This window comes from Sciurus carolinensis, chromosome 12, assembly GCF_902686445.1.
Source record: "Sciurus carolinensis chromosome 12, mSciCar1.2, whole genome shotgun sequence".
Taxonomy (NCBI): Eukaryota; Metazoa; Chordata; class Mammalia; order Rodentia; family Sciuridae; genus Sciurus; species Sciurus carolinensis.
Window position 1 is genome coordinate 116,669,071 of NC_062224.1, and position 24,569 is coordinate 116,693,639.

At 57.6% G+C, this 24,569-nt stretch overlaps 1 protein-coding gene across 1 annotated transcript; it reads right to left on the reverse strand.

Annotated features, from left to right (window-relative positions):
• Positions 1-291: 291 nt before the first annotated feature.
• Lrrc52 (leucine rich repeat containing 52) lies at positions 292-14,833 on the reverse strand. Its single transcript, XM_047519836.1, has 2 exons — positions 14,212-14,833; positions 292-617 (listed from the first exon to the last, which is right to left on the reverse strand). Exons 1-2 carry the CDS (start codon positions 14,831-14,833, stop codon positions 292-294), a joined length of 948 nt encoding a protein of 315 aa, XP_047375792.1.
• Positions 14,834-24,569: the final 9,736 nt, after the last annotated feature.

Below are 24,569 nucleotides of genomic sequence, written 5' to 3' on the forward strand. Positions count from 1 at the left end.
TCGTTTCTTGTCTCCCTCCCTCCAGGAGTTGGTTTGGGGCATGGTGGGTGCTCACTAAACATGAGCCACCTGGCTTTTGGGGTGGTTTCTCTAGACGGTCTACCCCGTCCTGCTGAGCTCAGGGAGGGGCCGGCACTGGCAGTGCAGGAAGGGACCACTCTGGAATGACCACCCGACAATTTATTTATTTACTAGAAGACTTCAGTCTCCAAGGCTGCTCGCTGGCAGTGGGGGGCAGAGGGAATCGAGAGGGAATCGGGCGGGTCGCACAGCAGGCGGCGGGCTCCGGTGCTAAATCAGCTGCGGGAACCCCGCGTGGACCGAGTTAGTGCTGGTCTGGAAGAGCCGCCTGCTGACCTCCACCTTGTGCCCGGCCTCGTCGTCCGCCTCGTCCTCGTTGGACTTGCGGTGGGCATTCTGGTAGACCACTGCACACACGCCTGTGAGCCAGGCCGCCACCGTGCCCGCGGAAAAGATGCAGAAGCCGATGAGCAGCAGGAAGATGTAGTCTTGGCGGTCCAGGTGTGTGAGGCACATGTACCGCAGGGGGTTCCCCACCTGGGCGATGGGCCACCCCGCCAGCTCCGTGGGCTTCACGCACGTGGCGTTTGGGCCATCTGTGAAGAAGAGCATAGCGGGAACTGAAACAGCAGAACCCCGAGGGGACCTGGGGTGCAGACCCTCGCTGCTCAGGGTGGACTTGTCAGGAATGCAGAGTCTCAGGCCCTCGCAGGCCTGGGGCTGGGAATCTGCATCTCGACACAACCCCAGGCATTTGTGGCACATTACAGTTTGAAAAATCTGCACCTGGGCTTCTTCCTCCTCCAGGCTAGTGCATTCAGGACGTGGAAACGGTTTTGGAGGCTCCTCAGGGAAGGACGGACTCCCAGGCCCGGAGGCTGGAACCACGAGGGGATCTGTCATGCAGAGGAACGCCCCAGTCCTGTGCCTTTTGCTGTCTCCCTCTTCTCCCTCATCTCTTCTCGCCCCTTCTTTTCCCATGTCACCTGTCCTCTCTCTGAACCAGCCAGGGACCATTGGCACCACCTAAGAGCATCACGGAACACTTGCCTCAGCTCTAGGATGGGCGAGACTCCCGTTCTCCCCAGGAGAAGCCGCGGAGCTCGGGGCACAGGGTCCGCAGCAGAAGCAGCTCCCTCCCCCCAGGGTGTTCACTCTCTCTGGCTCACAGGGCCCGAGGATTCTTCGGACATTTCTAGCGGCTGACTCAACTCCTGCTACTCCTCTGAGCACCTCCTCATACTAGCACGCAGACTTCAGTACTGGCAGAAGGAAAAGTGGGCTTTGCAGCTGGACGCACCGGGGCTGCAGCCTAGACTCTGTCACTAGCTAACTTTGCAAACGTCGAAGGATTCCGGACTCTGTCTCTGAATCCCACTTCCTTGTCTTACAAGAGCAAAGACCGACCCCTGCTCTGAGGGCAGTGTGGGGGATGGACGGGGGTGGGCAGGGTCTGTGCAGAGTGCTCGGGTGCTGTCCGGCCTGCACCTTCCTAGCCCGTGCGCTCCACCCTGCTGGTGCCAGAGCCTGTGTGGGGGTTCAGCTGCATTTGTCCAGCACACTTTTGATAAATGAGCTCAATGCTGGGTTGAGCCGGGGCTGAGATCACCACAGTCAAAATCATAAGAGCAGCTAGTATTTACTACACTTTGCCACTTGCTGAGGCTTCACAGATGTTTTCTCACCTGATTCTTCCAGAAGCCTCAGGCACATATCACCATCCTTGTTTTGCAAATAAAGAAACAGAGACTCCGGGAGGTTTGCTTCCAGTAGCCCTCAGAGTCCAGGCAGAAGACGAGACAGAGAAGACTAGAAGCCGAGGAAGCTTTGCAGAAGTGGGAGCTGCGGTTAGAAGTACCGCAGAGGAGCTTCCTCCACTGCTGGGCAGGACTGGCTGTGCCGGAGCATCCGTGTGCATGGTGACCCAAGAAGCTAGGGAGACAGGTCCACTTGGGGACATCTCAGTGGGAGCCCAAAGCAGGAGAGTCAGAGAAATGTGCAGGGACAGGTGTTGGCTGGGGAGTGGGCAGTGGGTTTGGGTGATGGGAGAGGGGTCTGCTCTACTTGGACAGCTGGACGTTGACTCCGCCAAAGTACCTCCATGAAGTCCCCCAGGATGACGATGGGAGGCCAGCCATATTGTCAGGGCCTCCCTGTCGGAGGGAAGCCAGCCAGGGACTGCCTCACATGCTCCGAGGAGAGGAGGACCCTCTCTGGAGGAGAGTGGACAGTGGGCCTCAGAGCTGCACCTGGGGAGAGGAGCCAAGGGGAGGGGCTGGGGTAGTGATGTGAAGGGCAGGGACGCAGTCAAGCCCCAGGCCCCTGTCCAACCAGCCTGGCTCGGGGCTCCAGGAGGCCGGGGAAGGGGCCAGAGGCGCTGGAGCTTCATGGGTTCCATCAAGAGAGAGCTCAGGGCACCTGCCTAGACTGCCAGACACAGGACACGCTCGGAAGATGCATCTGGGAAAGAACAACATGGGATTCTGAGGTCTGAGCTGTGTCTGGGGGGTTTATGTCATTCTATCTAAAAAAAGACGAGGCTTTTAAATCGGGTCTTGGGTGGCAGAGATGAGACTAAACATTGAACACACATTTCCCATTTCGCAGCCTTAACTTGAAAGGCGAGATCAGGCGCTGCTTTGAGTGCTTTGTTCTGCTGTTTAGTAGGGGGCGTGGGAGGCTCTGCCGGGAGGGAGGGAGGGAGGGAGGCCGTGTCAGCATCTGGCGCTCCCGCCTGCTCCTCCCTCCCTGCTCGCCCCAAGGTCCACCCCCAGGCTCCGGCCTGTTCACCTTCTCCAGGACTCACCCTGGCTCAGACCCTCCTCTGACCCCTGTGGGGCTCAAAATGGCACCCAGCGGGCACTCAGCAGCCCCTCTCCCTTCGGTCCCGCGGGCTATGCCTCCGTGCTCTTCCTGGCCCTGGTGGCCGCCTTCCTCACCGCTGTCTGCATCAGTGGGGTTCCAGTCTTAGCCTGGTGGCTCTCCTCTGGGGTCCTCCCGCCACGGGCCAGCTCAGAGGCCCCGGCCTGGCGCCCTGCCCAGCACGCGTGGCGCCTTCGCTTCCTACGTGGCCGCGCTCCACCCTGTTCTGCCTGGCACGATGGCGCTCCACATGTGTCTTGTCCCTGTCAGACACTCAGCTGGTGACGGCATGGGACACCTACGGACATCATTGTTCCTGTTAATAAGAGCGCCTGTGCGTTGACCAAGTTGCTGGTTTGTAAATATTTGGGACTTCCTGGTAATATTTTTAAACGATCGGATTCTAGTTTAATTCCACTGTGGGCCCAAACAAACTCTAATTTTGATCCTTTGAAATTTCTTGGGAATTTGCTTCAAGGATGAGCATAGGTCAGTTCTCGTGATGTTTCCAGGTGCTCTGAAGAAGCACGTCTGCTTGGTGGAGCTCGCTTCTTGTGTCCCATGGTCATGGACCTCTGCTCTCCGAGGGGCGCTTCGCTGGGGCGTCTCCTGCCTCTGGGTTGTCATTAGCCTGGTAGTTGTCTGCTGTTCCCGTGAGCGTGTGGAAGTCTCCGGGACTGCGTTTGTCTCCCCTGGGTCGTTCTGTCCCGCTTCGCTTTGCGTCTGTTGAGGAGGTTAGAGGCGTAGAAAGCTGTTTTCCTTCTAGACCAAGCGGCGTCTTTCTCTCTAGTAATGCTTCTCGCCCGCGAGCGGCCCGGGTTTGAGGGTGGCGGGCTGCACCGAGGCTCCTCCGGGGCCTGCGTTGTGCATCTTCTCACCCTTCAATCTTTCCTTGCTCGACGTTCAGCACCTTCTTCAGGCAGCGTGAGGTGGGCTTGTTCTCCCCCAGGACGGTACTGCTGGCCTTCCTGTGGCTGCCGTGCTCTTGGGTTGGTCCCTCGTTCCTCCTGATTTGCTTGTTTGCCCCACTTCTTTCGAGCCCCCTTCCTTATCCTTCTTGGCTTCTTGTTTATTATTTCGTTTCCTTTTCTTTCTTTTCTTTTTTTTTAGCTCATTAGCCATATATTCTTTTCTTATCCTGATGTGATGACTTTGGAGGTCAAACACCTATCTACTGATCCTGGAGCCTGGATATTGCTAGGTATTGTGTGAGGTGCTTCACAAAATTCAGCTCTGAGCTCCCCTGTGGACCACCCGACAGCTAGTTTTAAATGTTCTCATGCCATGGAATGAACAAACTACAATCAGTTCTTTCCTCTCTGGAGTTCTTGATTTCCTTGACTGTCCCACAGGGCCAGCAGGTACTGTTGTGTACACTGTGCACTGTAAAACTCCAGGGGCCTTCATTCACATTATAGACCGGTGTCCAGGCCCTGTGATCTCCCTTCCTGTGGCCTCACCCCAGCAGGTCCAGGGCATCTGCCCCAGTTAATGTGCCCAGGTACAATTACAGATGTTATTAATGTTTAACTTCTTGCAAATAGTTCCTAAGGAATCACAAATTAATTTGTCCATTTCCGCACACAGCATGTTGCTCACAGGCAGAAAACATGTCTGCCAGAATGGGATGCAAGGAGGGATCAGTTCCTGGGGTGCAGAACCACCCGAGTGCAGAGCCTTCCTGCAGAAAGCGGCCTGGAGCCCTGGGGTATAGAAGGAGCTGCTGCCTTCCCTGGCCTGCAGAGAGACCCCAGTTCTGGGCAGACATCTGCTGGGGGCTCCCTGGGGCTTCCTGCCTGGAGGAAGGGGGCCCTCCTAGGAGCCCCTACCCCTGCACTCGCCTGGGCGTCTTCCGGGCTGACTTGGGGGCACTGCCAGGGAGACTGTGGCATGGGAAGGCCTGTCTGTCACCTGCAGTGGCCTCTCCAGACCCCTCTCCACAGGCTCCACCTCGTTCTTACTCCAGAGGGGTCAGCGTCGCCAAGGGCTGGACCTGCCACCTCATCTCTGTCTGCTTGCTGTGAGCTCCAGGATGTGCGTGTCTGTCTGTCCTGTCCCTGCTGGATCCTGCGTGTGCCTGGCCCAGACAAGAGCTCGGGGCATTGGATGCCCTTGTCACCACCAGCCCTTGGCTCCTGCCACCACGTGCTGCTGGGCTGGAGGAAAGGGAGGCTGGGTGGTAGAAGACCCCAGGGGTCTGGCCCCCTCGGACCACCTTGGTGACTCCACCAGGCGATCGCCAGTTGCCACTTGCCCTGTGGCAGCCTGGGGAGGACTCAGTGAGCCCAGGGTGTGAAGCCCCTGCTCAGGGGAGTGGGTGGTCTCCAGGACCACATGGAGGCCAAGGCTTGACCTGGGAAGGACACCTGCTCTGTCCTCTGGGATGCAGGGGATGACCAGTGTGGGGTGGAAGGGCCCCTGGCTCCCTGGTGTCAGAGGCTCCACACCCTCCATTGCTCTGTGAGAGCTGGGTGCCAGCAGAGGCTGTGTGGGGCCACCTGTGTGGCCCGTGCCTGGCCCGCAGTGGGCGCCCCGGAACGTCTGCGAACGTGAACCTGACAGAATGGGCGGTTACTGCCCACCTCTCACAGCCCGACCTCCTTGTCTGCTGTTTGGGGCAGATTCCTGGCTGGACCTTGAAGGAGTCACTGTTACTCTGGGGAGGTGGCTCCTGGCAGGGAGGCTGCACAGGCAGCGTATCAACCCTGCACCACAGGCCAGCTGGCCAGCTGGGCCCCGCCTTGTGCATGGTCCTCTGGGCATTCTAGCCCAGGCATGGGCTCCTACCTCTCCCCGCCCGTCCCCCCGCTACGTAAGCCAGGGTGCAGCTCCCACCCGGGCCACGGCCAGCCGTCGCCTGTCTCTGTGATGGGGCTTCACTGGACACGGTCACTGCCATCGCTGCGTATTTCCTAATGTGACCAATGACACAGTTGGGTGGTTGGAAGGGACCCAGTGAGTCTGAAGTGTCTACTGTGGCCTCCACAGACACCACGACTGTCTGAGCCGTCCCTGGCATCCTTCAGGGCTCCCCAGGTGGAGCTGGGTCTGTAGAAGCCCAGATGCCCTGGACCTGGACAGCCAGCCTCTCCTGGGGCCCAGGGACCTCCCCTCTTGAAAGGCAGTGCCGAGTTTGAAGGTCAAACATGATTCATGGATTCCTCACCTGTAGAGGAGACCTGGAGGCTGGGGAGCCCCGCGGGACTGTTTCCTGCTCACAGACCTGGTCATGGGGAGCCGATGCCAGGCTGGACGCCCCCTCCTTGTGACCCTTCTTGTGTGTTAGCCATCCACCAGGAGAGAAGCCCTTTCCCGTCACGAGTTGGGCAAGGTCACAGCGTAGGACCTTCAGATGATGCGTCCTACCCAGGGCACTTCTGCTGCCCCTTCCAGAGTAGGTGCTGGTGGTGTGACGTCAGTGGCTACAGCAGGCTGGGGGCTCTGGGGCCTTGGAAGCTAAAGATGGACCTCGAGTTGCCACTCAGTTTGGCTTAGAGATGGACGTGCTCAGTGACCAGCCACGTCCTCAGAAAAGCCATGCAGTGGCGAGCGGGTGACTCAGACGCTCATCAGCGGGTGGCGCCACCACTCCCCAGGGGTCCATCCTTGCCCGCCTCCCACGGTCAGCTGGAAGCACACACCGAGAGTCCTGCCTGCTCAGAGGGCTGGATCCCGCTGGGTCCCCGCCACGGCCTTCCCGGCTTCAGTGACCCAGCAGCCATGTGTGTGCGCGGGTGCCAGGTTGGGTCCCTCGGCCCCCGCTGATGTCCACTGGGGTGACGGTGCCCACACCTCACCTCACCAAATGCTGGGCCGGAGCCTCTGGCTGCTAGAAGACACACCGAGAATCACCAGGGCTTCCATTCCATTCCGGACTGTTGTAATCGGACGAATCACATGTGACCAGAAAAGGCAAGGCACACGGGCAGCTCCGGGTAAGAGCTGTGGCCCATGCCGTCATTTTGAGAGCTCTACCCCTCCCCCAGGTTCCCTGCGGACGGTGACCCCAGCTGAAGGACAGTGTCTGCCTGGCCGCTTCTGTCCTCGACGCTGCGTTCAGGTTGGAACATGCAAATGACTGCTGGCCCGCAGGTCCCTCCCTCTCCACAAACTCGTGGTGGCACTCAGCTTCCCCTCACCTCCACTGTCCCTGCCTCCAGAGTGGCCAGGGGCCCCAGTCCATGTGCCCCAGGCTGGGTTCCTGGGGCCGTTGGGGCGTGAACAGTTTCTGGCTCTCTTCTGGGCGGGGCCTGGGGCTGGGTTCTGGAGATAGACGGGCTCTCACAGAGCTTCCAGTCCATCTGAGGAAATGACAGCCTTCTTAGTTACCTGGGATTGTGCCCTAAGCTAGGGACTACCAGGGGCTGCCTTCCACATGCTTCCTGGGGTCCCCACTCGGCGGCCTGCGGAAGGCCCCTCCTGGCACTAGATCTGGACCCACCTCAAGGCCTCGCCAAACACACTGCATGTGACCCAGGACATTGCTCAATGCTCTGCCAGGCTGACCCTGCTCACTTATGCTGGGTCCACTCTCTGCCTCGTCCCCCAGGGTGGGAGATCTCCCCCTGGAGGGGCTCCTTCAGCCTCACACTGCTGCTTTCCCGATGCCTGGGCCATGTGTAGTCTGACCCCAAGCTTGAAGAGCTTCATTCCCCAGCCCGCAGGATCCTCACTGGGCGTGTATCAGACCGCCGGGGGCCCTTCCTGAGCCACTCCCGCCCCTCTTGGGTTTGGATATCTGTGGCTTAGGGCTCAGCTGCACCCTCTGGCTCTCCCAGGAGATTGTCCTTCTGGCCTTCTGCAGGGGACCATGAGGCCAGGGAGTTTGTTAAAAGTGCAAGAGCCAGGTGGCCGAGCAGCCGGCAGCCTGAGCTGCCTGCTGCCCAGCGGTTGTTTTTGGCCCTGGTCTTCATCTCAGTTTCCCTGATGGGGAGACGGGCTGGCATTCATGGTGGAATCAGGTGAGGACCTGAATTCATTCTGGGAATCTAAGTTTTGGCACAGTCGTGGGTGACTTTGTGCTTGGGGAGTTGAAATGGGGCCATTATCCTATCACAGCAGTCTTGAGCGTGGGATGCAGGAGCCTCGGGATGAAACCAGGATGTTCCCTGCTCAAGATGCCCTCAAGATGACTTGGACCTGAGGCGGCTCATGACCCAGCCCATCTGCTCCCCGTAGATGTCCCTGCGTGGCTTTGTCCACCGCCTCTGCGGCACTGTGCCCAGACTCCTCCCTGCTGTTCGGGCCCCACCACGGGGCTGCTGCAGGACTGATTTAAGAGCTGACACGGAGGGGCCCTCTGTCCTCAAATTTCCCCTCATTGGTTATCCCTGGTCATCAGCCACTTTCTGAATTCTCACTGTTGGTTGTTATTCCCTGTCAAATTGCAAATGTCGGAGGCAGAAATTTCCGAACATGACTAGCCATTAGCATCTTAGTGCAAATCAATTTGCTCAGCAACGGGAGCAGCTCCTGAAGGCAGGGAGCATGGACATGGCCACAGGGTTTCTTGAAGCGGGACTAAGGGCACTTGCACTGGCCGCTCACTGAATCCCAATCTCAGGCGATGAGGCGATGAGTCTCAGGGTTCTCGTGTTTGCTGGACATTGTGGACACTGTCTGAGCAGCGGGGAGCAGTCAGGGCTCTGAGACCCCCGGGGGGCTGTTCCAGCCACCCTGAGGGTGCTGGGGGTGGGGAGTGCAGGCCTCCGAGGCCTCTCCTTCCTTGGTGCCCTTCCCAGCTCCGCCACCACCTCTTCCAGGAGACCTCCATCTGGGCGCTAGCTCTGTTGGGCTCGCTGGGACCCTGCCGCTGACTAACGCTCTCCTCTTACATCACGTGTGTCTTCCCTTTCTATTTAGGTCTGTAACCTGCCGGCCCAAGGAGGCTTTGGGATATCGGATCCTGCTCCCTTATTTTAATGACAAGAAAAGTGAGACTCAAGCAGGACATAATTTTCCCCCAATTACCCAGTGGCTTTGTGGATGCTAGGACAGGCTTCCCGGCTGTCCCCTCCATGTCATGTCTCTGTAGCCTTGTATTTTCTTCTGGAAGACAGGATTATGACTTTCTCTGTGATAAGACCACCCCAGCATAATATTACCATGCAGGGCACAGCATGAGCACGTGAGACTGAACAGACCGTGAGGTGTCTGGTGGCAAGGAAGTATGACCCTGGAGAGAGCACAGAGCATGGACATCGCGGCTGTCCATGTTGGGCTACACTCCAGGATGCTGGATGCTACAGGTTCAGCTTCAGCACCCCACAGTAAAGGCTGCTCTGACCACTGCGGTAGCTACTGCCTTGAGTGACATTTATAGGAATTGAAATGAAGTGAAATTAAAAATGCCCCAGTTGTACTAGCTCATTTCAAGAGCAGAATAGTCACATGTGACCAGTGGCTACTGCTTGGAGACCACATACACAAATAGTTTCTACCACTGCAGAGACTTCTGCTGGACAGCACCGACCAGACATTGGGGGTGGAGGGACATGGATATGGGAGGCCAGATCACTCATGTCCAGGAGCTCAGAGTCGCCTGTGCTTTTAAGAGCATCCTGAGAAGCATCCGGCCCTGTCCTGCTGGAGAACACTCAATTGCCACGCTCACCTTCAAACAGCATTAGTGACTGGAAAATTACAGCTTTGGCCAGGGATTAGTTCCCCTGCTTGCTGACCTGGGCTAAAAGGAAACGGAGCGTGTGGGTGTGTTTTAACCCTGTGCTGCTGGGCCCTTGGAGCACCCTGCCTGCCGGCGCCCCACGATGTGCCCTGCCCCCTGCCCCAGCTGTGCTTCTCGTGTTTGGAGGAGACTGTGAACCCCTGGGCGGACCCCTTCTCAGTACATCTGGTGAGGACACCACTGGAGGGTCCCTCTTGACTCACCGTCAATGACCGCACCGGTACCTATCTCTGGCCGATCTGGGCGTGTCAGCCTGCCCTTATGCTGGAACAGGTGAGCGGACGCTTGGCTTCCTCTAACCTGTCTGCAGGGGGCGCCCTGAGCCAAAGTGTCGGGGGCCATGTGACCGCCCTCCTGTCTCTCCGTCCTCTCCATTTCCTTCCAGAGCCTCTCTTCCTTCAAGGTTCCCCTGTTGCAGCATCAGCCTCTGGGCTTAGATGTCCTGAGAAGGGGCTCCTCCCATGGAGGCATAAAGGCCAGTGCGCTTGCGTTGTTCTTCCCAGGGGCTCCATGTTTCTGCAGGGTCCTCTCCAAGATCTTGACGCTTTTTTGAGACCCAAATGGTGAACCTCTAATGGATAATTTCAGCTCAGTGCAGGCAGCAGTGGAGAGGTTTTTCTCAGCATTCTTAAGTCATACAGTCACGCCCAGGGACCTCTGTTTCTCAAGGTCCCATTACCCACACGGGACTGACTCTCTTGCCTTCATTTCCAGAGTGCTGCCTGGGATCTGTACCTGCCTCTGGAAATGGAATGTTCTTTAAAAAAACAAATTTTTCGTTCAGGAAAATGTTAGGGACTTTCATAGATGGAGCTTTGAGTTCCATATTTAGCGAGTGAGGAGCAGCCCCTTGGCTGAGCTGTCCAGCCCTGAGTCAGCCTGGATCTGGGCCTCTGGTTTGGTTCTCCAGGGTCTGTGTCCACGATTGACTGAGTCCCCAACTCTTTCCATGATTCTCCTCACCATTTCTTGGAGACTGGAGTCAGAGGACCTGCTGCTTACCTTCCCACACTGTCCCCATCCTGCCTCTGGGGAGAGTGCACTGTCCTCCGGCCCCTGTGTACTGAGCCTTGGTGCGTCCACTGCTTGGCCACGGGGCCACTCAGCTGCTTGGTCTCTAGTCTCCTGATTTTTCTTGCGCTGCCACCATTTGTTCATGGAGTGCTCTGCTGCCAGGCTGAAGTTAGTGGCAGTTCATAAACACTCCCATTTCTCTGTGACAGCCCGAGGTAGGTTGGTTCTATTATTATCCTGTCTTAAAGATGAGGACGTCGAAGTTCAGAGAGGTTCAGTGACTTCTCTGAGATCTTTCAGGTAGTAAGCGGTAGGGCCGGAGTTTTAACCCACGTCACTTTCCCTGCGGGACCCAAGCTCCTACAGGGTCCTCCTCCACGGCTGTAGAGTGCGTGTCTGGGCACATCGGGTTGTTTTGCTCCGCTCAGCTCTGCTGTGCTGACTGGACCTTGGGACGTGTGTGCGGGGTCCTGTGTCTCCTTCACAGCCCGGGACCCTGCTGGCGACATCCCAGCACTTGCTCGCCGCAGAGGAGCAGGGCAGTGGAAGCCCGTCACGCCGGGCCTTGCTGGGCCAGGCGGTGCACACCAGCGGCTCTGTGTGCACCTGTCCTGCCGACTGCTCTCAGGTGACGCTCTCAGTGCCACAGGCAGCGCTCCTGGGTCTAAGGTAGACCAATTTTAAATTGGTTTCTGCTTTATAAACAGCCAGGTGACTCAGCTCATTTCTTAAAAATTCTTCCTTTATCCTGAAATATGGGTGCACCCGGAGAGGCATGGGCTCTGTTCTAGAAGGAGTTGGAGATTCCCATCTGGTAGCCAGAGTGATGTAAACAGATGTTCAGACCATTAGGGTTCAGAGTTCACCAAGAATGTCGGTCAGGAGTGGCCACTGCCCCAGGAGCGTCGTCACGAGACTGAGGGGAATCCTGTGTGGAGGTCTGGCTGACGGGCCGGCGAGGCCCCGTGAGTCTGGCTGTGTCCAGCTCTGTGTGTGTGTGCGAGTGTACAAGTGTGCCATATATCTGCGACTGTGTGTCATGTGGAACACACCCACGCGTGATTTGCACTGTACCTATGTGTGTCCACTGTGCGAGTCCACGTGTGTTTTGGGATTGTACGTGTGTGAGGGAGGAGCCAGCCTGAAGGAGGCCCCTAGGGGAGCGAGCACCAAGACCTGAGGGGTTGGCAGGTCCCACCACGCCCGTGTGGCTCCTCCAGTGAGAACCATCTTGGGTGTGCTCAGGGGCTCTGTGCGAGGAGAGCAAGCTGTGGTCCAGGCGCTGACCGCGTGCCTGGACCAGGGCTGACGTGGAGCTGCTTGCCACGTGACCCGTGAGCCAACAGCTGGCCTGGTTTCATGGGAGAGGCCTTGCTCGTGTGGTCTGAAATGGCCCAAAGGACCATGCGTGAAAGGCTTGATCTCCAGCCCCTGGTGCTTTAGGGAGGTGGTGGGACCTTTACGAGTTGGGACTTGGTGGTAGGAAACGCAGCCCCTGGGGACATGGGCTTGAAGGGCAGTGCGGGAAGCTGGCCCTGTCTTCTCTTTCCCTTTAACTTCGGGGCTGCCACGAGGTGAGTACCTCCCTCTGCACCCTGCTCCCCTGTGATGCGCCACCCCCGCAGAGGCCCAAAGTAGGCCACTGACTGTGTACTGAAACCTCCAAACCTGTGAGCCAGAACAAGCCTTCCCTCTTTTTAAGTTGATTATCTCAGGCATTTTGTCACCGTGGCAGAAGATGACTTATTAATACAGAACTGAATTTGAAATTAAGACATTCAAATCATTTCATTGCCACTTACTGGCTGTGTGACTTTGGGCAAGTCACTCTATTTTCTCATTCAAGGATGGGATCTTCCATAGGTTGAGGGCACAAAATTTAAGGGTCAGTGTGACACTCAAAGTTTGTTGACCTCGAAAGACAGATTCCTTATTCATGTGGCATTTATGAGCGAGATAAGACAGATATTTCCTTCTAACGTCTTTGAAAACATGCAGCAACACAGACCGGGTTGCACATCCTGCTCAGTGTGGATTGAACAGAAGAGTCAAGGAGTTCAAAGTAGTCAGCCTGCACATTCCGAGACACAGCCTACGAACAGAAGTCTGACGGGGGAAGTGTGTGGGAGCGAAGCAGCAGGTTAGGGAGGGCAGAGGCCCACACCCCACTCTGCAGCCAGGGTGGAAGGTCCCCTGGACACCCCATGGGCAGCACGTGAGAGAAACCCACATGCATGGTGGGGAGCAGAAGGTCAGTCCTCACGTGGGTCAGCCACACGGACATGGCTGGCGGCTCCCGTGAAGGCCTTTGGGGACCCCTGTAGGGGACCCCTGTAGGAACTACGACAATTGCAGGAGGGTGACTCACATGGACCCTCGTGTAGAGAGCTTTCTAGAGACCATCATGGCACCAGCCATGGGGAGAAGTAGCCCATCTGGCTCTTGGAGGAAGTGGTAGAGAGGCCAGGCAGCCTGCCCAGGTGGTCTGGGGAGTTCCTCTTGGTTATTTTATCAGCTCGAGCCAAAGTGTCCGGGAGCAGGCTGGGCTCCTGGGCACAAAGTCCAGGAGGCCACACTCAGTGTGCCCACCCTCTGAGCCTCCCTGAGCGGTGCTTCCAGGGACCCCGCTTGCTTCCCTCCTCCAGGCCCTGCCTGGCAGAGCTGTGGAGGCGCTCCTGGAGGGCAGGAGGGCCAGGGTCTACTTGCTCTCGCCTAGTTCCTCCAGAGTCTGCCATTTTGACTGGGAACCTTCTCAGCACTTGGGCACGTGGGGCAGTTTCCTCTGGGTGGCTCCAGGCCCCCTGTGGGCAGTTCTTTCTCATCTCTCTGGGGCTCTGGCTTCATTGGACTCTTGTGCTATTGGTGGAGAGGGAGCGGGGAGGACAAGGACAGGACAGTGAAGGCCCTGAGAAGAGGTTACAGTGCCCTGGGCAGCCACAGGGGCCATGGCGAAGGCACAGAGTGGTGACAGCCAGCCTAAAACCTCCTAAGTGACTGAGGACCTCCTTAAGACAGGGGTCTCCTCTCCAGAGCGAGCACTGTGACCCGTCCCCACGGGTCTGCACGCCTCCGCTTCCTCATGAGGTCAGCGGGGAGGAAAGAGCAGCCCTCAGAAGGCGGTTCTTCTGCCCGCCCTGTCCTCCGCCTCACCACTTCCCAGCCCCATCTGCTGAACTTCCCTTCTGTGCAGCCTGTGCCCACTGGGTTTTTGCGGCCCGTGAGTGATGGAGTCGACGTTAGATCCGGGAAGGCCCAGTCTCTGGGTGCAGTGGGATGGGGCGCCCCTGCGGGGCGCTATCATTTCCACACACACCATGATACAACTCTGCGTATTAGGTAATATTAACGTACTCACTTTACGAATCAGGAAACTGAGGCTGAGAGAAGTGAGAACTTTTCCAAGGGCAGCCAACTAGTGAGTGCGAGTTTGGACCAGAGCTCAGCCCTTCGGGCTCCCACCCCAGAACTTGCCCACTGAGCCTGGTCCCAGCCCCCAGGATGGGCCCTGCCGAGCAGGAGCACTTCAGCGGGCTCAGCCAGCCTCTTCTCCCTGAACACCCATGGCTCCACCCTGCCTGGAACCAGTTCTCCTCCTCCTCGCTACCTCCTCCAGGCCCGCGCAGCCTCACCTGGGTGGCTCAGATGGGACACTATGAGGTAGATGGCGAAGTCCAGGAACGAGCAGTTGCACTTCCAGGGGTTCCCGCTCAGATACAGGGTCTGGAGCGCCGTGAGGTGGTGGAAGGCGTCGTGGTCCAGGGTCTGCAGGCCGGTGTTCCTGAGGTCCAGGTGCCTCAGGGAGCTGGTGTTGGCGAAGGTGTGCTTGTGGAGAGACAGCAGGTGGGGGTTGTTGGCGATGCTCAGCTGCACCAGGTTGCTGAGCACGGAGAAGCTGAACGGGGAGATGGAGGTCAGGTTGTTGGAGCTGAGGTCAAGGTAGATGAGCTTGAAGACCCCGATGAAGGTGTAGTCCATCACCTCCCGGATCCGGTTGTTCCGGCAGTCCAAGTAAACCAGGTCGCTGAGGAGTCCCAGAGGCATGGCTGGCAGGCTCACCATCTTGTTGTCATTCAGGTACAGCCTGCGGGTGTCCAGGGGGACGTCCCGGGGGTATTCTGTGAGCTGCACGCCTGTGCAGACCACTTCCTGGGCTTGACACTGACAGTTATTTGGACACTTTGACCCCGATACTAGCCCCATTCCGAAGGAAAAGAGCAGCCACCTGGGACCCGCGCCCGAAGCAAGGGACATCGTAGGAAGCCAGGACCGTCCTCCCTGCGCTTCCTGCGGGCACTGTCCTCTGATCTGAAGGCCGCCCTGGGGTGGGGTGGGGAGGGACACTGGAAAGAACTGTAACACTCTAGCTTTGTGCAAGGCAATTTTCCATTACAGAGAGCTGGACAGAAGCTGAAATGCGAGGCCCAATACCCTGCTGCCCAGCTCGGCGGCTGTGCCAGTCCCAGGCGGCTGCTGGGAGCTGGCCCACTTGGCGGCCTTGAAAGGTCTCACCCTTCCCCTGCGTTTGCGAGTGAAGGGGAGCCAGGGGAGAGCCACATGACAGTGAGGTTGCCAGTTGACACCTTTGTGATGTCAGCAGCCTGGGGCAGCCCGGCTGAGGGAGACACGCCTCTGCAGGTGCCGTGGGGTCTGTGTGTCTGGTAAGCTGCTGTCCCCGGGAGTCGGGGCTCCGTGGGTCCTGCAGTACGCAAGGTGGGGGGCACGCATGGGCTCACTGTGTGTGTGAATGCCAGTGTGTGCTGTGTCCCTGTCAGCTCCACGGAGGTGCAGAGGGTCCACCCAGACTGGACCCCTGACCTGCAGGCACAGGAACGTGGGGAGCCTCTGGCTCAGCTGGGTAGTGCCTAGCTTCCAGGGCTGGTCTTCCCTGGGCGTGGAATTTGGAGGGGCGCCAACTAGCTGTCAGGAGAAGGTGGGAAAGGGGTGCCCCTTGTAGTGAGCCAAGGGCACTCTCCAATCAGGCGCCCTTCACTGTGATTCCTAGGTTGCCTCCATGCCTGTCTGACGGGGGATACACACGAATACTAGTGTTTTCAGTCTTTGGAAGACCTATAAGCTGCTTTCCTTCAAACAAAGCCCATGTACACATGGAACCCCGAGTGCGAGGACAGGAATGACTGCTTACCCCGGCGTTCCCAGGACTGGGCGATCGTGAGTGCTCCCCCAGGGCCCTGGTACAGCCTTCCCTTCTCGTCCTTCCTGGAGGATGAAGGGAGCTTGGAGGGAGGGTCGGCATCTACAGCGTCAGCTGGATGCTCACCTGTGGAGGAAGACACCTGGACGGGAAGCAAGATGGAGCCTCTCAGGAGATAGAACCCGTTTCTGGGGAAATGGGATTTTATTTCTTAAAACACTCGCTTGCAGCTTGCTGTGAGTATTAATGACAGTGCAGCCTGCGTTCAGCACAGCAGGGTGCCTGGCCCTGGGCCCTGGTAAAGGCCTGTCCCAGGAGTGATGTGCACACCTCCTTGCTTCCTCTGCTGGTTTCTCTGCCAAGAGGGAAATTAATGAAGTCGGATGGATGGTGCTAGTTAGTTAATGCCTGCTTGTGTTTACTTACTCAGCATTCCTTGGGTGACTGGCTGTGAATTAATATGATGACTTAGGAGTGTTTCCCTAATTGAAAGTGACCTTATTTAGGCAGAAATTTCAAACACTCACTGTAATGACCCAAGTGATAGTTGTATGGGTTGAAGCATGATTTAATTGATAGAGGAGCCACACTTTCCTTATAATTAAAAAAAATCTATTAAAAAATAAGTTCCTGCCTAGATCTTACATGATTGCCCAGGAGAGAAATTTGGAACTTCAAGTCTATAGAACAGAGTGGGTTCTCCTCCGGAGCCCTGGAGGTGCTGAGCAGGGCAGCCGTGGGGGAGGGGGGCAGGCTGTCTGTCACGAGTGCCTGTGCTGTCCTCTCCATCTGCAGGAGAGGGGTCACCGCCTGTGCGTGGGCTCCCGCAGGGCTTTCACGGACCTCCACCTGTGTTTTCATGTCGTCCTCCCTCCCCAACTTCCTCCTGTAGAGGGTCCCCCTGTGTTTTCATGTCGTCCTCCCTCCCCAACTTCCTCTTGTAGAGGTTCCCCCTGTGTTTTCATGTCCTCCCTCCCCGACTTCCTGCTGTAGAGGTTCCCCCTGTGTTTTCATGTCCTCCCTCCCCAACTTCCTCCTGTAGAGGGTCCCCCTGTGTTTTCATGTCCTCCCTCCCCGACTTCCTGCTGTAGAGGGTCCCCCTGTGTTTTCATGTCCTCCCTCCCCAACTTCCTCCTGCAGAGGGTCTCCCTGTGTTTTCATGTCCTCCCTCCCCGACTTCCTCCTGCAGAGGGTCTCCCTGTGTTTTCATGTCCTCCCTCCCCAACTTCCTCCTGTAGAGGTTCCCCCTGTGTTTTCATGTCTTCCCTCCCCAACTTCCTCCTGTAGAGAGTCTCCCTGTGTTTTCATGTCCTCCCTCCCTGACTTCCTCCTGTAGAGGATCCCCCTGTGTTTTCATGTCCTCCATCCCCAACTTCCTCCTGCAGAGGGTCTCCCTGTGTTTTCATGTCCTCCCTCCCCGACTTCCTGCTGTAGAGGTTCCCCCTGTGTTTTCATGTCCTCCCTCCCCGACTTCCTGCTGTAGAGGTTCCCCCTGTGTTTTCATGTCCTCCCTCCCCGACTTCCTCCTGTAGAGGGTCCCCCTGTGTTTTCATGTCCTCCCTCCCCGACTTCCTGCTGTAGAGGTTCCCCCTGTGTTTTCATGTCCTCCCTCCCCGACTTCCTCCTGTAGAGGTTCCCCCTGTGTTTTCATGTCGTCCTCCCTCCCCGACTTCCTCCTGTAGAGGGTCTCCCTGTGTTTTCATGTCGTCCTCCCTCCCCGACTTCCTCCTGTAGAGGGTCTCCCTGTGTTTTCATGTCCTCCCTCCCCGACTTCCTCCTGTAGAGGGTCCCCCTGTGTTTTCATGTCCTCCCTCCCCGACTTCCTCCTGCAGAGGGTCTCCCTGTGTTTTCATGTCCTCCCTCCCTGACTTCCTCCTGTAGAGGGTCTCCCTGTGTTTTTATGTCCTCCCTCCCCGACTTCCTCCTGTAGAGGGTCCCCCTGTGTTTTCATGTCCTCCTTCCCTGACTTCTTCCTGCACAGGGTCCCCCTGTGTTTTCATGTCCTCCCTCCCCGACTTCCTTCTTGGGGAGGGTCCCCCTGTGTTTTCACGTCCTCCCTCCCCACGTTCCTTCCTGTGGAGGGCCTGTACCTGCCACCTGCCTTGTTTCATTCCCAGGCTTCTCGTCTGTACCAGCAGTTAAGACAGCATCTGTGCTTTGCTCCAGAGTGTTGTCATAGCGCTGTGGCTGGCCAGCCCGAGCAAGGCTCCTATCACTGAGGTGGCTGTGTTGCATTGGTCCTGAAGCCTGAGTGCTCTGGGGCTCACTGTGAGTGTGCTCAATGCAGGATGTGTATGGGGTTAGCCACCTGGGGCCACGAGTCAGTGTTCTCTGCTTCCTGAACGGGAAACAGAGATTCTGGTCTACAGAGGGTGGAAAGCCAAGGCTTTGGTGCAGAAGCTGCCTATGATGGTGACTTCACCTCAGAGTTTGACTGGGGCGCTCCAGGGAGTGTGGGTGGGGTAGGGAAGACAGGTGGACTTGAACATGGAGTTCAGCTGGGGAGAGGCGAAAGTTTCCAGAACACGCCACCAGGCTGGGCTTGAGGCCCCAGGGTGTGCCGGGCAGGAGCACTGGAGGTGCATCTTTTCCATTCTGGCCGCCTGAGTCCCCACTCAGGAGTCTGGGCCCTCAGAGGGGAAGCCAGAGGAAGTACTTGCACCTTGTGTCCGAGGACGCCCGTCTCCAGGATTTTCCGTGGTGCCATTCTCCCGGGCTCTCCAAGGGTATCTGGGCCGTGCCACAGTGGTGGGAGGACTCAGAGCTGGTTTGGGGTCCCAGCGTGTGCGTGCTGTGCCCGTGTGGTAAATGCAGGCACGCACTGTCACCCACCACCAGGCTTCTGTGTCGCCATCCTCGTCCTAACAGCTGGACTCTGACTCCCTAGTAATGAGCTACCAGAGCCCACTGCTGGGAGACATGGGCCTCTGTTATGGGTGTCCTGTGGATTTCAGTGTGGAGAGGCAACTGTGGCCCAGTGTGAGCTTTGAAACGAGAAGCCCCTTCATCAAGTGGCTTTGGGCAGCACGTTGACTTCTGCTGGCCTTCATTTCCTCCTTGGTAAAACAGGGTGCGGTACAGCCGTCCCTGGTTGCTACAGAGGTGGCCTGGATCCTGGGAGGAGCTGCGGTGACCACCTCACCACTTACCCTGTGTCGGGCTTCATCTCAGTGAGGCAGAAACAGGAGCTCCGAGCCCAGCGAGTGGCAAGGGCCAGCCCAGGCAGGACACACCGGTCACGTGCCACTGCGGGAGGCGCCCCTGTTGTCTTGCTCCGCTCCTTTGAGGGAACTGCCACCTGTTGGCACTAGATGGTACCTTGACTTCAGACTGGATTGGGCCACTGTTTTCATGCAACTCATTATGCATTGGGGCTCCTCGTCTTTCAGGTTCATGGTGCTTTTCCGTCTTGAAGTTCTTATACTAGGCTTTGAGATTGTTCAGCATTGAGTTCTTCCTTTTGCAGGGGAGGAGACCAACAGGTAAAGTGGTGCCTGATCACTCAGAAGAGGAACACCAGAGCCACTGCAGTTGGCCTCCAACACCCGGGGTGACTCAGACTCCCCACCAGCTACTCCTGCGGGGACCAAGTCCTTCCAAGAGCATCAGGGTGCTGTGTGCCCACTGGACAAACTGGCATGTGCAGAGCAAAACCAGGGTGCACAGCTGCTCTGCAGAGCCTGTCCGTCAACAGGGCGGCTGCCCATCCCACATGCCCCTTCAAAGCAGTGGTCCAAATGAAAATTCCGAGGCCCCGAAAACCTGGTTCTGGGTCTCACGCAGGCTCGAGAGCTCAGAGAGGGAGGCTGAAGGAGACCGAGTCCCGTTCCTCTCTGCTTTGGTGTTCTCGTGGAGAAGGTCTCCAGAACATGCACAGTGAAGGCGGAGCTTTGACTGCAGGCACTGTGGACAGCCGGCGGGCTGCTCACGGAGGCTGGGAGGCGTCAGCCTGGCGTGGGTTTGGAAGGTGAGACTCGACCTTCCTCTTGCCTGAGCCTGGTGAGAACCCAAGGGTCAAGTTTCTATGTCTCTGAAGGGCTGCTCCTGTCCTCGCTGGTGACTCAGAGTGGTCGACTGGATGATAGGCAGAGCTCCTCCCAGTGGTCCTCGTAGGATGGAAGGACAGACAGCGAGCTGAGCAGTCACGGGGAGACGGTCTTCCCTTGCGAGGGCCTTGCGAGCAGCAGCCGGGCTCCCGCACCTGGGGCCTGTGGACCCTCCCATGGGGGCTCTTCCCACACCTCCCTGGATCACTGAAGAGATCGAGTCCAGGCCTGGCCGTGGCTCCAGGGATGCCAAGTCGGCGTCCGGGCGAATGCGTGCTCTCCTGCCAACTCTCCACGAGAAGCTGGTGATGGTGGACCTGGGAGGGCCCAGCACCCGTGGTGTCCTCCATGGGCCTCCAGTGGTCCTGCCACCTGACCTTGCTGCCTCCCTCCCTGGAGGGCCAGCTCCAAAGTCTCTCTCCTGCGCCTGGGGGTGGAGGTGGGGCGGTCCTGTGAAGTCCTGGGCCCTCCCTGTCAGCAACCCCGGCCTTCAGCCCTTTCCCACCTTGGAGCCTGAGGCTGCTGTGCGGAGGCTACACGGTCTTCCCGGGATGGGTTCTGCGGCGGTTGCCCTAGTAACGGATTATTAACCGGTTCCACCGCGCCGTGCCTGCTGAGGTAACGTCTGCCGCCTGCAGCCTGTCTGCCCCGCTCCCACTTGCTGGCTTCGGCTCTCAGTGCCTCATCCGGGCCTGTTCGCCTGTCGCCCCCCAACACCCTTGCACCCTCCTGAGGGGCTGCTCGCACGCAGCCCAGCAGCACCCTTCTCAGGTTCGCACGCCCCCAGACAAACCCCGCCTGCCCTCCTGATTGCCCCCGACATCCACCCTCTGACCCCAGCACAGCTGCACTGTCCGCAGAGCAGGTCATGGTGGGAGGGCTGGGGATGGGAGAGAACCAGGAGGAATTAGGAAGGAGACTCTGGGGCGTGGTGACCTTTGGGCTGGAAATAGCACAGCGCAATGTTTGAGCACCAGGCTTTACACTCAGCTCGTCTCTGAATCTTAGTGCTCTCACTAAGCTGGATGACCTTGGCAAGTTTCTTAACCTCTCTGTCTCACTTTCTTCAATGCAAAATGGAGGGAATGATGGAAGGGTCCTCTTTGGGGCTTTTCTGCCCAGGTACAGAAAGTGTTCGGCTCGGAGTCTTTGAAAGAAGAAAGGCACCGAAGCTGTTAGCTGTGCCGACCTAGGTGGCGCAGGGGGGAGGCAGTGGCCTGGGCAACAGCCCAAGGTGACTGCTGGCTGGGACGGGCGGCGGCAGCTGGTGCAGAGGAAGCAGGCCTTGCAGGCAGGTGGCGATCGCGTCTGGGACTCCCGTGCTTCTCCCTGCAGAGCTCACTTGGACTGACTTTCGGGGGCGCCAGGTGCTGCGCTGAGTGCTTGGCCGAGCTGCCTCTAGTGGGAGGCCCCTGGCAGGAGGGGTGTGAGTGGGTCTCCCCTGACCTGAGACCCCCAGCACGTCCCAGCACATGCCCCAGCTCTGCGGTACCTCTGCGGGGGATGGGGGCAGCGGGGCTCGGTCCTTCCTTTTTGCTTCTGGGGCGAGGGTGGGCTTGGGGAAACCTGGTGCTGACCAGACTTCCTGCCTTGGTGGTGCTTGGCGGCCTCACTGGGGTCCTGGGTGACATGGCGTTTCTTGGACAGCACACACTCTCCGGAGCTGGTGTTCAGCCATTCTGTCTTCACCTCTCACCTTGGTTTATTGTGCCTCACTTCAAATCCCGCTTTGGGGATCTGGTGGGATGTTTGGTCTTGAAGCGAATGAGTTTCTGAACCTCAGTTTCCTCCTCTGAACAATCTGTGCAGTTGCAGAATGGTGGGAGGTAGGTGGAGCTCCGTGAGGAGAAGGGATTGGTGATTTGGGATGTGATGCTAGGCGGGGCCGGTTGTGCAGGGCTCTGTGACTGTTGGGGAGCAGGGGACCCGCTGGACGCACGTTCTGCCGTGTGTTAGGCAGGTGTGCCCCTTTTGCCAGCTCGGATAGAATGGTGTCTCTGTCTCATTTTCCCCATCCTCCTGGGGGTGACCCCACTTTATTGTGCTTTGGGATGACTTTTTAAAAACTCAGGGTTGTGCACACAGCAACGGCAGAACTGGGTTAGGACGCTGGTCGTGGTCGGAGTGGAGCGAGTCTGTGTGTGCCGTGGGCTGGGGAGGGAGAGGGCGAGGGGTCGACTCTTCCTGATGGACAGAGATGCTCTGAAACCTCAGTCCCTGTGGCTAACAGGGTGGGGGCTGCGTGAGCTTCTACAGGACTTTCCGTGCTTACGTAAACTGCTTCAACATGGCAATTTTCTAAATATTTTCCCCATCGTTCCAGGTACTTACACTTTCAATAACCTGCATGTGGATTTCGATGCTATTTAATTAAGCCCTAAACCTATAAAAATGCACATTTAATACTCAGAGTAAACCCTTGACTTGCTCTCTCTGAAGATGAGCAGGCGAGATTTCTCCTTGAGCTCAGCGTTCTGAGATAATTAAGATTAGTTGCCATAGAGAGAGAGAGAGAGGGAGAGGGAGAGGGAAGCACATTAAAATGTATCATGCTTTTTGTGTTTAGGAAATTCATTTAATTAAATATTCAGAGCCTTCAGATCCACTCAGACCCAGATACCTATTAATCTGTGGGCTGCTGAGGCTCCAGAGGGACTGTTTATCAGGAGAGCATTTCGATGGTGCTGCTCTTTCCCAGAAGCCTTTAATGGCTCCCCGTTGCCCTGGTCCAGAGGGTGCACAGTCTTGTTGACACAGGGTACTCCATCCTCCAGGCCTGGATCCATCCTCCTTTCCCACACTCACTGCTTTGGTGCCGGTGGGCTCTGCTGTCACTCGGGTTGCCCCACCCTCTTCTTCTCTCCGAGCTCCTGCTCACCCTGTAGGACCCTCTCAGGTGTGAGATTCTGGGATCCCTCCAGCAGATCCCCTGAGAGTCCTCAGACCTTGGGCTTTGATGAAGTTCCTATCGCTATGCCTTCCTCCCTGGGCCGGGCTCCTTGGGGGCCGGGCACTGTGACTTACTAATTTGCATATTCACTTACTACCTGGTGCCGCTCCTTAATCCCTCCTGTTGAAGATCCTAAGTTAACGGCGTCGTATTGCCAGTTAGCATGCATTATGATGTCCTAACGATTTATTAAGTGTGTGAATTGTCTGATCTCATCCATGGTGATGCCCATAAAAGTTCCATGGTTTGGAGGCTGAAGTAGAGCTCAGTGAGAGAGCGCTTGCCTCGCACGCGGGGGGCCCTGGGGGATCCCCAGCACCACGAAAAATAAAATGTGAAAGTTGTGCAATTTCATATTGAAGGAGAATTTTCTTCATGTCCCTGGCCCCAGTAACAAAGCTAAACGTAAGGTCCATTGCTGCCTCTTAGGGTAACCAGGAGAAGGCTTGGAGTTAGACTCTACAAAACACCACTTCCTTCCTGATGCGCCTGGTCAGTCCTAAGTACCAGCTGGTCACATGACCCAGTGGTTGGTGGTGGCTTCGAGGCAGGGGACATGGCAGCCTGCAGACTTCCTTGGTCTACTCTCTGTAAAATGGGGACAGTCATAATTCATCATTAGGGTTGGCTTGGGTGTTAAATGAGAAACTCAAGCCACTTGATTAGCAGGTGCCAGGCACACGGGAAAGTGTCCAGTGAAAGGTATGAACTCTTTTCTGTTCAGTGGTCGTGAGTTATTTGTAAAATATGCAATACATAATAACAGTGAATAGTAAAGTAAGAAGGTGCTTTCCCAAAGGAACGGCGATCGCGTCATAATTGCCAATTGGCAGGTGAGCGAGCACATGTGTAATGAGTAAGGAGACCCTCAGAGGTCGTAGCCCACTCCAGGAGAGTTCTGGAAGGGTTGCCTGGCTCAGCCATCCCTCAGAGAGAAGCTGCTCAGGTCTGTGGTTCTGAACACAGCAAGACCAGCGTGAGGACTCTGGACTCTTCACTGGAGGAGGCTGGGACACAGCCCAGGGGATGTGGACCTCTGGAGTCCCCACCCGGAACCGGCAGGGTGCGGGTAGCCTGCTGGGAGGCACCAGCCCTGCCGATGTGGAACTCCTGGCAACGAACCCTGGGGAACTCGGGAGGGCTGCCCCTGGGCTGCCTCCCGACTCACTCCCATCAGACCCCTTAGGACGGACCGCGAGTCTCTGACATTCTCTGTGGCCTCGCTTGGCTGAGGTGGAGTCCCTCCATCGGCTCCTTCCGTCCCTCCTTTGTTCTTCCCAACCCCCTCTTCCCTTCAGGTAGAAGGTGTTGCAGTGACTTAGCACCCCATTCTGGAGCGCTGAGGGAGCTCGAGAGCCTACCGGGTGTGCGAGGGTCTAGGACAGTCCTGGAGCGTCCCGAAGAGTCTCACCAGCGCTCCTGAGCTGGGCGCGTACTTGCCAGGGCCAGGAGAGGCAGTGCCCTGTGGAGACTCTGCTGTGACCCATCCTCCTCCTCCTCCCTCTGAAAACCAGGCAGTGGGCTAAGGGGCGGGTGCTTGGTGGGGTTCAGGAACTGGGGCTGGAGCTGGAAAGGGCCTCACTGTGAGGCCCTGTCCTTGGACTTCCCTCTTGCTTCTGATTCCTCATCTGAGGAAGGAGAAGCTGCCTTGGGTCTCATGGCCCTGCAGCAGGGCCAGGCCAGCTGTGGGCAGGAGACGACCCTCACGCCTGCTGAAGCACATCCCAGCTGGACGGTAGTGCCCTTCACGCCAGTGGTCCGGGAGAGGGGTCCTGGAACTGGCTGCCTGGAGGCTGGGACAGCTGGCGGCCCAGGGGAAGCAGGGGACGTGAGCAGGGG

What these genes read in the sequence shown, in the direction of transcription:
- Lrrc52 (XM_047519836.1), bottom strand. Translation starts at nt 14,833, where the DNA reads ATGTCCCTTGCTTCGGGCGCGGGTCCCAGGTGGCTGCTCTTTTCCTTC. An exon ending in GTCCCATCTGAGCCACCCAG is followed by an intron (nt 618 to 14,211) that starts GTGAGGCTGCGC and finishes TCTTCTTCACAG; the next exon opens with ATGGCCCAAACGCCACGTGC.